Source organism: Sardina pilchardus, chromosome 12, assembly GCF_963854185.1.
Source record: "Sardina pilchardus chromosome 12, fSarPil1.1, whole genome shotgun sequence".
NCBI classification, from domain to species: Eukaryota; Metazoa; Chordata; class Actinopteri; order Clupeiformes; family Clupeidae; genus Sardina; species Sardina pilchardus.
In genome coordinates, this window is record NC_085005.1 from 18,841,207 (window position 1) to 18,858,115 (window position 16,909).

The 16,909-nt window shown below is 45.5% G+C and overlaps 1 protein-coding gene across 2 annotated transcripts in view; it reads right to left on the reverse strand.

Moving 5' to 3' along the window:
* Nucleotides 1-16,909, reverse strand: part of si:ch211-278j3.3 (E3 ubiquitin-protein ligase RNF19B) — a 30,270-nt gene that overhangs the window by 9,896 nt on the left and 3,465 nt on the right. For both annotated transcript variants that reach the window (XM_062550217.1, XM_062550216.1), the window contains exons 2-8: nt 11,423-12,113; nt 9,403-9,720; nt 8,713-8,996; nt 6,487-6,689; nt 5,803-5,950; nt 2,030-2,192; nt 647-761 (exon numbers count right to left, since the gene is read on the reverse strand). In XM_062550217.1, the coding sequence (XP_062406201.1) occupies nt 647-761; nt 2,030-2,192; nt 5,803-5,950; nt 6,487-6,689; nt 8,713-8,996; nt 9,403-9,720; nt 11,423-11,578 (1,387 nt within the window). In that variant the 5' untranslated portion in view covers nt 11,579-12,113. The remainder of the gene's footprint in view (nt 1-646; nt 762-2,029; nt 2,193-5,802; nt 5,951-6,486; nt 6,690-8,712; nt 8,997-9,402; nt 9,721-11,422; nt 12,114-16,909) is intronic.

A 16,909-nucleotide genomic window follows, 5' to 3' on the forward strand; every position in this document is an offset into this window, starting at 1 on the left:
TTGGGAGTGATCCGGACCACCGTCTCAATCCAGGAGGCGGTTGTGTTTTTTCGCTTGGCAGAGGTTTTGCGCTCTCTGAGTGTTTTTCTAGCTTATTTATGTGTCCATTTAACTGGAATGTTCCAACTATTTCATCACTGATTTATTCATTTAGTTACTTATACTGTATGTTGCACCCACTTTACATTTTGAGACCACAAGTCCTTTCAGTGATTCATTGAGAAGTATACTCTGTTTTGCTTGTGTTATAGTCAGGGTTATGTTTGGGCTTAGTCTTGTAACTTGTAATAATATGTTTTAACAAGAGAAGTACATAGAAGTAGTCATTACTTGCCCAAGTGCACTGTAATAAGGCCACTTGGCATGAAGTGGGACTGTTTTTGCTTTATGTGGGCCATCGTATGCTTGAACTCATTTCCTCCACACTCTCAGAGCTTGTTGCCTTCCTCAGGCAAGGAAAAGCAATGGAAAGCAGAGCGGAGGACAAAAAGCTAGCGTTAGCATTGCCCCGTGGCAGCTGTCATTTATGTTTGGCTTGTACACTGCTTGGTTATATAACCGCATACACAAGGCAAACAACAGAGGAAGGGGGAGGTGGAGGGGGGGTTGGGTACGGATGGGTGGGTGGGTGGACGATGGCTCTTACCCACAGTGATAGCCGCTATGACTGGAGACACAAATACAGACATCATAACTCCACTGGCCACAGTCAAGTAGTGTTTGCTTCCTGAGATATTGTTTTTCTTACAGCGACCATGGACCTAGGACACAGGAACACACGATAAGCAGAAGTAATCATACGTATGAATAATATGGCATCCTTTATGTACAACTAACTAAGACAACAATGTTTCTGTGCAGACTGATCTGACACATCAAAGCAGACTACAACAGCCGGGAGCGTACCTATTTTTATGTTCCCCGGGTCCTATGTTCCCCGCTTTGTATGGGACCAGTGAACATAGGACCCTTTTTTTCTTTAAGAAGGGTCCTGTTCCCCGCTTTTCACAAAAAGGGCCCTATGTTCCCCAGTATGTATTGCGACCGGGGAACATAGGAACCTTTTGGGGAAAACCGGGGAACATACTGTAGGACCCGGGGAACATACATTGGATGACCTACAGTACAACAGCCTACTACATGCTACTGGTATGTCTATCAGTCTTCCCTATCCACAGCTAACATGCCTGCACATTCAAGAGAGTCTGTATGGGTGTGTCTAATTGGTTTAATTTGTGTGTTTGTATATACAGTATATGTATTAACTAATGTATGTTGGTGATAAAATATAAGAGTGCATATGTAATGCAGTCATTAAAATAGTATTTTCTAATATTTTTTATTTTTAAAACAATAATATGAAACAGTTTTTGGCTCAACTAAAGCCAAAACTATGAGTCATGTCATAAACAAACTAGTAGCTCAACATTGCTGTCCACATTGCCAAAGAGACACCAGTTAGCATGTTAGCAAGTGCCAATACGGTGTTTGCAAAGTTTAGCATACCTTTTAGGTAGTAAGGTCATTTGATTTAGACCAAAACTCCCATAGTGCAGCTTTAAGCTGCGGACTCAAATGTGAAGATAAAAAGGCTTGTGTTAGTATGTCAGCAAGTGGTAATAAGGTGTTTGTAAGGTTCTGAATGCCTTTGAGAAGGCTTGTGATCGCTCATTAGATAGTTCATAAGGTCTAGACCAAAACTCCCATAGTGCAGCTTTAAGCTGCCGACTCAAATCTAATAGAAAATACACTAGTATTCATCATTATTCGATATTTACTGTAGTGTTGCTGAGCTGCTCTGAGGAGATTGGTCCTTGTAAGAACTGACGCATGTCAGTGGAGGTTTATATAAAAGCAAATCATCCAAATGAAAAAGCAAGTAAGATAACAGATAAAAGGTGTGTGTGTGTGTGTGTGTGTGTGTGTGTGTATGTGTGTGTGTGTGTGTGTGTATGTGTGTGTGTGTGTGTGTGTGTGTGTGTGTGTGTGTGTGTGTGTGTGTGTGTGTGTGTGTGCCGGAAGTGCCCACCCTTCGGCCCATGAAGATGGGGATGCCCACGATGATGACGGGGATGGCGATGCCGGCAATGAGCGAGATGACCACCGGCGCGCCCAGCAGCATGCCCACCTGCCACAGAACTTTCCGGGTCTGTGACCACGGCTTCTTCCCCCAGAACGTGCAGCCCGAGGGACTGGGGGAGCCAAAAGGAGGAGGAGGAAGAGGAGGAAGAAGAGTAGGGAACGGAAGAGAAAGGGAATGAAAAAAAAGAAAAAGAGAAAAAGATAAGTATGACAAATCACTCAACAAACAACGATCATGATCTCTGTGATGTTGTCATTGTAGCGCTCCCTTTAAAAAGAGATTCACGGTAGATTTCAAAAGGACTGGTAAAATACATAAAATGTAAAAAATATAAAATGATAATAAAATGTACATAATTATGTCAAACTCCTCTAACAAACAGATGCCATCATCTGTGTAATGCAGAATGAGCCTTGCTGAAAAGGCACAAGGCATTAACCATACTTACTAAAATGTACTATTTTTACTATATTATCACCACAATTATAAAAAATATACAATCATAACAAAACACCACATACAGTATGTACCTGTGAGTGTAGTGTCATAACAAACGTCTAATGATTGAATAATGTACTATCAATTTGAAAAGTTATCCTGCAGCTTTGGTGCACTTTATCATGGCAAAGTGCTCTTAAACATTTAGGTTGAATGCCTTCTCCACTTGCTAAGATCACTGTCAATGACATCGCATACAGTTTCTGTGTGTGTAACCTTGGTGTCTCAGGTCATTGACCCTGTAGTGCAGCCTCACACACAGCCTGACCTCTCTGTCACTCACACCAACACACACACACACACACACACACACACACACACACACACACACACACACACTGCAGGCATCACCCTCCCCTGGAGCATAGATTTCATGCTCCGCGTGAACACGTCGACGATAAAAAAAAGTTTGGCTCTGCGAGCGATCGCTGCCGCATCGATTGCTACAGTACCTCCCTGCATGATCTCATCCTTAGTTAGCCCCCGGGTCCAACCCCTTTATGAATTATGACCCACTGCAGTTGCCGTCATTTTGACTCTGAAGTCTGAACCCTCTGGCACAGTCAAACTCCAGGGGGGTTTGGATGGGGGTGGGGGGTGGGGGTGGAGGGGGTTGGGGGTTACTGTTCTGAGCACTGCGACAGAGATGACGTTAGGATAACAGGGTGACTGCACTTAGAGAGAGGAGGAGGAGGGGGGAAAAAAACGGAGGAGAGACAAACTGACTGTCCAGAGAGGGGGGTCGGACATCGACATCGACTTCGACAAGGACAGGACAGCGGCGACAGTCTGGGACAGTCTGAGTCACAACACCATGAAGAATATTTAACAAGCCAGAACCATAATCCGAGATTTACGGGCCGGACTACGACAAGCACGCAACCGAAGCATTCCACTCATGGAGCGTATGCTGTAACTGTTAGCTTATAGCAGTGCACAAATTGGCCAAAAAAATTAGAACAATCCTTAAACATTATTTTTACAGTCTCCGTGGAAAACTTCAGCGTATCCCGGCTGTTAGTCACAAAATCATCAAGTTGAGTATAAAACGAGAAAGAACTATAATCTGTGACTTAGACAGATGGTGCTCCGTCACAAATATGTATTTATGTTAATACCAATAATCACGAATACGCAGGTGCTCAAACGCTAGCAGATGTTTCAGATCTAGACACATGTTCAAGGTCAGACAGTCTTTCAAGACAGCAGCTACCTATCAGCTCTCGAGCAAACTAGTATGAATTGTCTTGACAAAAGCATTCTCTCTGTCTCTATCTCTCTCTCTTTACGCACGCACGCACGCACGCACGCACGCACGCACGCACACACACACGCACACACACACACACACACACACACACACACACACACACACAGCATTTTTCCATTGTGAGAAAAAAAAAGCCAACCGGAGGGTGGAGACATGTTCCTTAAACTCAGCTATTCCGCTCTTGGCAAATGAAAGGGGCTCGGATTGCATGCGCATGGAAATATGAAGAGAGGTTTGGCTGATCAATCGATCGGAGTCTGCTCTGGCCGCCATCCAGGACTGGAAAAATCGAAGATGACCTCAAATTTAAACACAGTAATAGTTCATCAGCGCAGAACAAAACTTCTGCTATGGTACTCATACTGTAGACGATAGAATAATATCTGCACAACATCAACACTACGTGTTGCCTGATCACGTGTCCCCTGTGTATGAAAACATACATCTGTGCTGAACCCACACACAGAGATCATGACTGAGTCACTACCAGTACTCTGCTTAATCCTAGGCTTGCCCATGTACTCTTATGATGATGGATCCTCCTTTCAAAATAAGCCGATTTATATGAATTTGATATACTGTATGTACACTTTGTCAAATGTACCAGATATCACCCCCCTCACACACACACATACACACACCACTGCAGAGCACCCACTGGCACCTTTACATTCTATGGATGACGGATGTGTCTTTCTGATGGAAATACCACCATGGTTCTGACTATCAAGTGACAGCAGCGGACAAAATGACATGCACTGATCCCGAGCTAAGACGATGGTATAAATATTAAAGACACTGTTTCTCTTCACTGCGTCAGAATTATTCCACAAGGAAACTTGTCTGAGAAGTCGTTTCGCCTGTGGAAAAACAGCACTAGTTGCAAACATGGCACAAGGCCAGAAACAGAGCGCTCTGGTGTGTGACATGATGACTATATAAATATCAAAGGTCTGTATCACACATAACGCTCTGTCCGTATCCATTCTTACCGTTGAGCATGAATGAGGCTTAAAGGCGCAGTTAAGGATTTTACGCAATGTCAAGGCCATAACAGTCTTTGTCACATTTAAAGTAGCAATCATCTCCTCACGACCCCTTGCTGCCCATTCCGTGATTATTACACTTCCCCAGCCTCTGTAGGCAGCCCAGGCTCTGAATACTAGAAACAAAGAGGGGGCAGCCTGTCCAAACAAAAACAAAACTCTGGGAAAACTCTTTCTCTGGGAATACTCAAGGTAGGGTTGAGCTACCTCTTTGGTGTGTTTTTGTTTGGTCCTTGGTCCTAAAATGTAGGACAAAATCATCTGCTAATGAATGAAAACATAAACACTGGTCTGGAGGGACACAGCTGACAGCTGATTCAGGGTCCCTGCCCCGTCGCCTCAACATCCTCAAGACACCCAAACCCCCGCTGTGTCGTAGACATAACATAAACACAAACATAAACACAAACACAAACACAAACGCGACTTGACGCCAGACACCCAAGCCCCCGCTGTGTCGTAGACATAACATAAACACAAACATAAACACAAACACAAACACAAACGCGACTTCCTGTGAAATCTCTTACTGCATCTTTAAGACACGTGTACACTTCATCAATGTGAGACTTAACTACTGTAAGCGAGTCGTCTTGGAGGTGCAGCAGAAGTGTGTACCTGACACAGTCTTCCTGTCGCCGTATTTGAAAAAAAATGCCCAGATCTGTTTCTTGGGCGCCACGGATGTCTATCAAATACGTCTGTCCATAGCTCATCATCGGCTAGCTTTCCCCCCTGTTCTGTGATTGGTCCCCTATCTGAGGCAAAAATTTAGGGCGGTAGTTTCCAGGCTGCCTTAGCAGTGTGAATCAAATTGCGCGCAAGGCAGCATGGGAACACCCAGGCTAATCTTCCTGTACTGTAGGTACAGCGCGCGTGTGTGTGTGTTAAGAGGCTGGGCGCACCTGAGGTAGTGCACATCGGTGATCTCCTGCATGCAGAGCCAGCAGAACTGGCAGGCGCACACGGTGCAGTTCATGCGGTTACAGCTGCCGTCGTTGGTCTTCATGATGTAGGCGCCGCACCGGGGGCAGGCCTTAATCTCCTCTGCGTCTGGAGGGAAAAAAGAGAACCAACACGCTTAGAACCACCAGAGTTCTTCATCCACGGATTGATCACCCACTAATTAGGGAACGTGAGCTGGGTTAAGACCGTCGTGAGACAGGTTACAGTAATTTCCTGTGTTATTAGCCGCATTGTGTATGAGCCGCAGGACAGTGTTTTATGCAAGTTAAAAGAAACAAAACCATATAAACACCATATTAACTGCCCCCATGTAGTAACCTCATAGCCGAAGAAATTTAGCCAAATCAATGTATAAGCCGTGGCTAATAGTTGGGAAATTACGGTAGTTTTACCCTAATGATGATGCGTTGTTGCAACGGAAATCCTGCTCAGTGCGAGAGGATCCGCAGGTTCAATCATGTGCTACAAAATCAGGCTCCACACATAACTGCATTACACGACATCCTCTAACTCAACCACCACTCATTCTGTTTCATAGAGACTCCAGACTGCTAAACAAAATGATAATGGGCGCTGTTAAGCACACACACACAAACACAGACACACACAGGAGGGTGGCGTACCGCCGCCTTGCTCCTCGTTGAAGACGTAGAGCGTGGAGGCCTCGGCGCCCGTGGTGTAGCGCGCCCGTTGGCGCCGGGCCTGGTCACAGGTCTGGTCAGGGTGCCACAGCTGGCGGCAGTGGTAGCAGAACTCCGTATCGCACCCCTCACGTCCGCAACTCAGCTTTGGACACTCGGCACAACCGTAAGCAATCACTGCGTAGCTGTACAGACACACAATACAAGCATACATATTAGATATAAATACATACACATACAATATACATATCATACACATATACACATACTGTACACATAAACTCCTACTCCAACAGACACATAACCACACAACAGATAAACTTTTAGCCATATTCAATCAACCATATCAACCTATCAGTGCAAATTTCAATCCTAAAATTTGAAATGCACTTGGACAATACAACCAAACTGCATAGTAACAAACTGCACTCCAACTGAACAACACATTCTGTTCTAGTGACTGTGATCTTGCACATGATATTTGTCCCACAGCAACAAAATGGCGCATTGATCTCTTTGAGGCATTGCAGTCTACAACAAAAACCTCCCAAGCACAAGGCTTTCCCCAATGATAACGAACCCTCGTCTCCTCCCACGTGACGCCAGACACCCAAGCCCCCGCTGTGTCGTAGGAGAACAGAGAAGCCTCTCCAACTCTCTCCACCCCCACCCACCCCCACCCCTACCCCCACCCCCACCCCATCTCCCCATTCCCATCTGAGGCCCCTCTCCGGTTACAGGGCTGGCAACCCAAAGCAGCACTCTAGGCAGAGAATATGCATAATGCAACACAGTGGCGCGCGGCTAGCTCTAGCACACACACTCAAAGCGCGGCCCTGGTGTGAGAGAAAGTGGCCTCCTGCGTATCGCACGTAGCGGAAAAACGTATCGGTTCAAGCGGCAAAGCGGTACACTTTTGCCTCACGTAGCCCTCTCTCCAGCCCCTATTTACACACGACCACTAAGTACAGCGTAACACGCTAATCACCAGGTTAGTAGTGGCCTGTTGGGTAAGTTACAGCATGTTAGTGTTTATATACTGTAAACCTTAGCTGAATGATGGTACTCCTTCAAACCCCAAGCGTCTGTTTCTGCAATCACATTATTACACATAAGTACCAGTATGCTGTCATTGTTTACAGCTCATTATAACGCCCTTAACAATGTGTTTTCATCATCAGAGGGACTTCTGAGCCATATAAAAAATGTGGCTCTTGCCTCTCGTATTAAACTACAGCTCTCCAGTGAGACGCTAAGATTATACAACATGATGACGGTCTTGGGGCCTTGTTTTAAATGAGTGCTATGTGTTGGTGTGGAGTTGGATTTCAGCTGACTGTATGGTTTTGGTGTTTTCACTGCACACTTAAGAGGAGGCTGCTCTCATTTTCGGTCCCTCCGGAGCGCATCGCGCTGAAAGAACACCACAGGGACCACACACATGAAAGTAATCTCAACAGGACGCCCGCACATGTGCTGCTTGGCTGCCGATGCTGTTTCGGGATGCTGTTTGCGACTGTTGCCCTGTAATGATGCTTATTAGTGGAATGATTACACATGAAGGATTTCTTATTTTTCACACCATGCACACAAGTGATGCATTCTCGTACTTAATCTCACCGGTACCTACTCGTCTCAGGACTATTTCACACCAAGAAGAACTCCTTAATGCAATGTCATCTACCTCTATGTTGCTTGATTAAGTCTTACTTTTGTATCACCAACAATGTTGTAACATTGTTGTATGACAACAACAGTGATAATAACAATACATAATAATAATTAGAGCTATAAATCTTTAAATAGAAATGATAACAGGAATACAAAAACAAGAAGAAGACGAAAAATAAGAAGACAAGTGACCACAGAGGAGATAAGATGCTTTGGATGAAAGCACTGGGCGAATAAAGAAACGTATAAAGGCCAGTTCAAACCGAAGATTCGCGACGGTCTGAGACGGTTGCGGAGAGCAGTTGCGGCGGTGTGAATTAAACGTTGCAAGCAGTTGCAAGCAGTTGCAAGCAGTTGCAAGCCGTCGCTAAACATTCAACATGTCAAATCTTAGTTGCGGAGTTTTAGAACGTCGCTGGTTTTTAGAATGTTGCAGCTCGTCTCGTCGCGGATCTTGTGTTTGAACTGGCCTTAACACAAGTCAGCTGGCACATCCGCTTTCATCACATCGCACTTCCTCGATGGCGGTCAGCTGACCTGCAGTCCGGCGCAGGGCACCAGCGCGTGTCCGGGTCCGCTGCCAAGAAGCGGCGCAGCTGGTACTCCTCGAAGCGCTCCAGCAACGAGCTGTCGTCCAGGATGGCGCGCACGTCGGGCAGTGCCAGGGCCTCGGGGCACTGCGGGCACGCGATGCCCACGCGGCTCTCGGAGATCTCGATGCGCAGGTACTGGCGTAGGCAGTCGGCACAGGCGCGGTGCGGGCACGACGAGAGGCGGGGGAAGTGATCGCGCGGTTGGCTCAGCAGGCACAGAGGACACTCCTTCAGGTGGGGGGGGGGGGGGGGGGGCACAGAACAATGTGTTCAGTTACTAAGCAACTCTTGACAGAAACCCACACTGATCTCATCTCATGCTGAGAGCGTGATTTAATATTTCATTATTTCATTATTATCTATGACTGGTACAATTTCAACTAACTACAAAGGGAATGCCATTTTATGGAAATCTGCTGAAATAGTGTACACTTTCCCACTAATATTTCTGCCGTGATTCAATTTAAATTTGAAATAAGGACAACATTTATTAACATCTAGTGCATGCTGGCTTGGCAAATGTAATATATTTGTAATACAACATTACATTACTGTAACTCAATAAAATATCATGGTAACATTGAGCGGGTGGGTGGGTGGGTGTGTGGGTGTCTGCTGCAGCTCACAGGCCTACCTCCAGGTGCTCCATCTGCAGCTGGTCCTGGCTGGACAGCGAGAGGGTCAGCATGCCCGTGGAGCCTGAGCCGCTGCCGCAGTCGGCCGAAGCCCCGGACGCGGACGCCGCTGCCCCTGTCATGGGCGCCGGGACGGTGAGGCCCTTGCCGTGGTCTCCCGGACAGCACGTCTCCATGGCGGCAGAGGCCACCGCCCCACCCCTGCCTCCACCTCCTCCTCCTTCTCCTCCTCCTCCTTCTCCTCCCCCTCCCTCTCCACAACCATCCACACCACTGCCAGCCATCTCCCCCTGGCTCTCTGCTGCAGCGTTCTGGTCCTGAGAGAGAGAGAGAGAGAGAGAGAGAGAGAGAGAGAGAGAGAGAGAAAGTGAGATATGTCAAGATGGATTATTATAGATTAAATAGATGCTTACCTTTATGGCAGACATCAATAAATAACATAAGGATTACAATAAGAACAATAAAAACAAGTTTCCATAATCACAACAACCACAGATCCAACAGCAAGAATAAAAACACATCCAACCATTCAAGCATCATTCATCATCTCAATATAAAACCACATATATTATCACAGCTACACGGACTGCCTATTCCCAAAACAGGTCCATTTTAAGGCTTACCCCAGCATGACAGAGTGCAGGGAAATTCGCCTTAGTCGTGTCGAGCTTTCCCCTCGATTCAGTTCAACTTTCCACTACGCTCAAACAATGCCACAATCACCACTGCGTGTTCCCGTGGAGGTTTCGACTTAACAACATGGCTCCCTATAACTCGGTCAGATTCCACACTAATTCTACGACTCCTCGGTGGCAACCGACAATTTCCAGAACTATCTTTCTCACTCCCTCAACCGCTGCTGTGTACCCAGAGGCCGTGTTGGGCCGGCATAATTGCTGCTTTGCCAATGACAGGGGCTTGCCAACGGGCTGTATACTAGGCAACATTCAAACTCGCTGTTTTCCACCTCAAAGCCCAAAGACTCAATTACAGCAGGGAAATGATGACCCCGGCCATCCCTTCATTTCCTTGTAGACCATCTATCCCAGCCAGTAACACAGATATCAAGAGCCCACCTTTTCCACTGGGATACGTGTGTGTGTGTGTGTGTGTGTGTGTGTGTGTGTGTGTGTGTGTGTGTGTGTGTGTGTGTGTGTGTGTGTGTGTGTGTGTGTGTATGCATGTGTCTCTGTGTGTGAGTATGTTTGTGTGTATGTGTACACATATGTGTGTTGCTGTCCATAGTTGTGTGTGTGTGTGTGCGTGTGCATGTGCACCTAAGAGTGTGCGTGTGTGTGTGTGTGTGCGTGTGTATGCATACATGTTACTGTCTCTATGTGTGTGTGTGTGCTTGCATGTTTAATTCTCTATGCTCAAGTGTTTATGAGCAGGGGGGGGCTGCACCAAACCACTCTGTTTCTTGGCAACGGAAAGGAGTAGATCCTTAAAATAAACAAACTAATTAAATACAGACTCACTAAGGCTGAGGGGTGACGGCGGCGAGAGAAGACGTCCAATCTGTTCATGTCCCACTCAACGGCCAACTGTTGCTATATTACCCACACGGACTCCTGCTCTTTTGCTGCCAACTCAGCGGCCAAATGTTAGTGTTGTTATTCAGCCCTGTTAAAAGCTGTCCTTCTGTTTATCGACACTGTAGCATACGCATCGCATTTACTCACGTTTTTAAATCCTTATTGCCATTTCAACGTTAGTACATCAGTCCTCATTATTTACTTTTATAAACTGTATGACTAATGTGACTTTCCGTGACATAACCGCCTCCTGGGTCCAGACGGTGATACGGATCACTCTCAAAACTCACTTCCCTGAAAATTTCATCGAAATCAATCAACCCATAACTTTTTGAGCTATCTTGCAAACAGACATACAGACAGACAGACAAACAAACAAACAAACCCTGATGAAAACATAACCTCCTTGGTGGAGATAAACATGAAGGACCTACAGTAAGAGAAATGTGAGCAGAGGCGAGTGCTGCTCAGGTGACAGGCTCACCTGCTCCGCTGGTTCCTGCTCATTGGGCGTTAGCGTGATAGCCACTTCCTGGCTCACCGCTCCTGAGGGCTTCTCGATCCTGGGGTCGGACTTGGGCTTGCGGCTGAAGAAGCTGAGGAAGCTGAGGGGCTGCGACTGCTGCTTGGGTCTCTTCATGGTCGCGCGCCGCCAATCAGTCCAGCCGGCCAAACAGTCATGCAGTCAGCAGGTCAGGACAAGGCCTGTGGTGGTGGAGCGTGTGTGTGCGCGCGCGTGTCTGTGTGTGTGTGTTGTGTGTGTGTTCGTGTGTGTGTGTGTGTGTGTGAGTGTGTGTGAGTGTGTGAGTGTGTGTGTGTGTGTATGTGTGTGTGTGTGTGTGTGTGTGCGTGTGTGCGTGTGTGCGTGTGTGCGTGTGTGCGTTTGAATTCAATGTATTTGGGCTCACGGCTTGCAGAGTGGGTAAGGACAGAAAGGCCTTTTGGTGGAGAAAGACGGGTGTCTGGGAGACGAGCGTTTCCAGTGAGAGGGCATGTTGAACAAGGATGCAAGCCAACAAAGAAATAAACAAAAAGCAAAAAAAAAATAAAAGATCCTCTCTCTCTCTCTCTCTCTCTGTGTCGATTTTATCGCTGTCCGCTTCTCAGATGTCCAAGGACGACGGAGCGCTGATCGTCATGACGAGCTCACTTCCTGTCCCCAGAGCCCCGTCACCCTGGTGATAAATCACAGGTTGTAAAAAATGAGAGAAAGAGAGAGAGAGAGAGAGAGAGTGAATTTATGACAGTGAGAGCGAGACACACGAGACACTAATAACGGTTAAGTCAGCAATTTTCATTTATCTCAATAAAACATTCCTCCATTCAAGACAGATTTACTACCAGGCGATTTGAGTTTATTTGTCGCATGTGGTTCTCTTTTTACCAGCCCAAACTGAGAAGTCGACGTTTTCACTCATACAGTATATAGGAAACTTACACTACAGTAGTCAGAACGGCACCTATTCATTACTGAAAAACATCTCAGAAATAACAGACGAATAGAAGAAAAACAGAGAAACCTCCAAAAGTCTCTCACGCCCACCTCTGAGAAATCATTCAATATGTGATTAAATGTCATATAGCAGCCTCAATACAAGAAGCTGCTTGAAGCCGAGTTGCTTCAGCAAACCTGGATCTCAGCAACTCCACTCCATCCATAATAAGCACTTCAGCATAAAAGCATTCAGCATAAAAGTGGCAAGAAAAAGTATGTGTGAGCACTTTAGAAATTACCTGAAATTACCTGCATTAATTGGTCGTAAAATGTCAAACACAATATGCTGAAGCTAATGACAAAATATTATCTTTCGTGTCTTTATTGAAAAGACCCATAGTACATTCATAGCGCTGGTGGGAAAAAAAGTTAGTGAACCCTTGGAATTAATTACTTTTTGAATGCCCTTGGCAGGGATAAGCTTAAACAAGTGCTCCTAGTAACTGAGTCAGGTCTGCACAAGAAAGTGTTTTAGTCAATTCTTCCCTCAGTTCAGCCATAATCTTAGGATGTCTGGCGTCAAGTGTGAATGGCTTTGTTGAGTTAATCTCTATTGGGTTTATTAAGGCTCTGGGCCATTACTTTTAAGAAGTAAATCTGTGTAGATTTCCTTCTACATTTAGGGAACTTGTCCTGCTGCTTCATCCAACGCTTACTGAGCTTTGGCTGCTAAAGAGCCTTTCCCATTCTCCTGTTGGAATATTGATCAACTTTGGAATTCATTTTTCCCTGTGGCGATGGGCGATGGCACATTGTCCTGTCTCTAAGACAGCCCAGCAGCCCTAAAACATGTACTTCCCCACTGTAACTCAACTTCAGCATTGAGATGTTTTTATGGTGCCTCCTCTTTGATGCCATACAGTGCTGTGTGTGTTCTTTCCAAACAATGCAATCTGTTTCATCAGCGCACACATCATTTCCCCAGTAGCGTGAGGGTCAAGGTGCTCTTTGGCAAATTCCCAGCACACAGCAATGTTTTTTAAGAGAGCAATGCTTCTACTGTGGTGTCCTGCTATCCCAGTTTTACCTCTAGTGAACTCATGAGCAGGGACATGAACCAGTTTCAATATAGTTTCACAATAGCACTAAATCATCTTCCGGTACAACAATTTGTTGATCACAGTAGGCTGATGAATTAGCCTGGAAGCCAGCCCGAATTTAACCCTTCCCTGCCTGGACTTGTTAAGCCTCTATGCCTGCATGAAAATTGGGCGCACCAATCAAAACGTCTGGGCAGGCTTTATACAATGATGGACAGATCAACGAGCAACAGTGCCTAGTCATTCACGTCATCACTGCATATTTGTAATCTTCCGCCTAGCTTTTTGTTGAAGCCATTATACTTGGGTTGTACATTTTCCTAACAACATTGTGAAGGTTTGTACAAAGACCTGCATTCAGCACAGACTAGAACAATGCAATATTTTGCCTGTAATCAGCAAAAACAGATTGTGTTTTGTCGTTATTGTGATTCAGAGGAAGATCAGACATTATTTTAAACAACATTTATATCTTAATGCAGGTAATGCCAAAGGGTTCACTCAGTTTTCCTTGGCACTGTAGTTGACCCATGACAAAGCGTGTGTGTGTGTGTGTGTGTGTGTGTGTGTGTGTGTGAGAGAGAGAGAGAGAGAGAGAGAGAGTGTGTAGCCTCATGATCAATGCTGCCATCTCTCTATCCCATATCGCTCGCCCCCAGGAGTCTACCTTATCTCCCTCTGTACTTACGCATGCGGCACGGATCACACAGAGAGGGATTTCTTCCATTGTGAACTCCGAGCTTCCCGAAGCGAATCAAGCACGATGCCTACACTAATGCCGGGCTTATTTATAGCGCACATCGCCCACACACACACACATACACATACACACACATACACACACAAGTGTGACACATATGCTGACAGATACACGCACCAAAGTGTACACACACAATGACAAACAAATATACACACGTACGTACACGGATATACACACACATAAACAACATCTCTCTCTCTCTCTCTCTCTCTCTCTATCTCTTTCTTTTACATGCACCCTCTTTCTCAAACAACACAACACACACACACAACAGAGAGAGAGAGACAGAGGGAGACAGATTAAACCCAGTAACCAGAAGTGTGATAAGAATGTTAACATAATTGTCCTGAAATTAGTAGATTCTGAACAAATGAAATCAAATCAACTGGCACAGTTGTAATGCAAACTCCCAATTCCACTCCCATGCCAATCACATTTAAAGTTCATTAATTCAAATCAGTTCCTGAAGTGCTGTTATGTCTATATCTGGGGCACTTCAAAATAACACGAATCTCCATAAAGGTCAAGTTTCATTCAGAGAAGCTAACACTACTACTTTTCTGAGGGAGGCTGCGTGTATGAGTGTGTGAGTGGGGACATTCTGTAGCAGATGACTAGAGCGGGCACGGTCTAATACTGTAAGTAGAAAGAAAAACACCAATCACAGCCTACGGCCCCAACAACAACGTAGACACAACACTGACGGACCTACGGATAACGAGCAGCACCACGAAAAAGAAACGAAAGTCCAAAAGTCTTAACTGAGGAATATGAATTACAGAACAATGCTGCTTTGTCTCCTTCAAGTAACGAGAGATCTGTATTTCAAACAAATCTCCCAGCAAATGATTCACTACTAGCCCCTGGACATCAAAACGTCTGCCAATCAAACATACTTAACATTCCATGCCTTGCTCTACCGAGAGATACAAAGCATGGTTCTGCTAGTGGTGAATCTAGTCCAATCTGGTTTCTCCGTTTAATGGGAAGGAGGGATGCAGACAGTGGAGGTATGGTGGGGGATGAAGGGATGAAGGGAGATGGAGGGAGAGGTCTGCTGTTGTTAACATGCTCCTGATGTGAGGGCTGAGCTCAGGGGAATCCTCCTCTGGCTTTTGGGCAGCCGACTCTTCTAAAGGAGAGCAACTGCTTCAGGAGACTCTCTAATGGTCTCTCATTATGGAATTGATCTGTGGAGGCACATACGGATATCTGTGTCTGTCTCTGTGTGTGTCTGTGTGTATACAGTATGTGTGTGTGTGTGTGTGTGTGTGTGTGTGTGTGTGTGTGTGTGTGTGTGTGTGTGTGTGTGTGTGTGTGTGTGTGTGTGTGTGTGTGTGTGTGTGTGTGTGTGTGTGTGTGTGTGTGTGTGGGTGTGGGTATAAGAAAGTGTGTGGGTGGTTGTCTGTTGGTGGGGGCTGTCTGTATTTGACAACATTTAAATGCAAATGGTATGTGAGTCAAACAAGCGTGTTTGACCTTGCATGAAGTCATTCTTCTCACTTTAGGCCTACGGCAATAATTCAGGTGACACAGCCACTACCATCATCTCCTTGAGGAACAAATGAATGGTTTGACTAATTTCACATGAGAGACTGAGGGAGAGAATATTACTAAACTAGAAAAGCACTCCGAGAGCGTAGAACTCCGCCAAGCGAAAACATAACCTCCTCCAGAATCCAGACGGTTAGACAGATCAGACAGATCACTCCCAAACTTTAGTCGTCTTTTCCTTGGGTCATTTAAGACCTTTCCTGAAAATTTCATCGAAATCCATCGATAACTTTTTGAGTTATCTTAGATAGATAGATAGATAGATAGATAGATAGATACTTCATTGAACCCCAAGGGGAAATTCAATCTTGCTAACAAACAGACAAACAGACAAACATAACCCGATGGAAACATACCCTCCTTGGCGGAGGTAGAAATAACTTCCACATTTTGTTTTATACCTCACAAAACAACTAACAACCATCTGACAATAAGGGCTATAACGCCAGGGAACTTCCTGTATCAGATAACTATTCTCCTGCTAAATAACTTCATCAGAGAAAGGCAATGTCTCGACACAGTTATTCATGTTAAACTAGAAAACAGACCGATTAGAAATTCCTTCATCACAAATTTGAGTTTGCTTACTAATTTGAGAGAATCTATCTGTGTTTATCTTCAGCAAGGTAAACCAGTGCGATGGTTATATCACCTATTAACCTGACTACTGAAAAAAACAACACATTGGCATGAACCTCACAGAGGGCCTTATCCCAATCCACGCCTGGAAAGACCCACAATGGTCCTCAACCTCTCTCCTCAACTTCCGTCTTCCATCTAATGGATAGTTGAGACAAGTGTGTGAAATTAAGCCGACAGAGGACGGCAGGCTATTACCAACAGCTTCGGGTCACTCCCTCACTGAGTGTCATTGCATCACATTAAGATGAGGCGCATATCAAGGCGTGACTGCTGCAGGAAGAGCCATTGGTTTATACAGCACTGGAGAATGAGATCATCGCTAGAGATGGGGGAGGAGGAGGGGGAGCAGGGGAGAAAGCCTGGTGAAAAATCAATGACAACAAGACTCCTTTGGGATCATGGCTGCTCTGTCACTGGCATGGCTATGGTTAACACTCCCTACACACACTCACTTTTTAGGAAAACCTTCAGAAGAGAGGC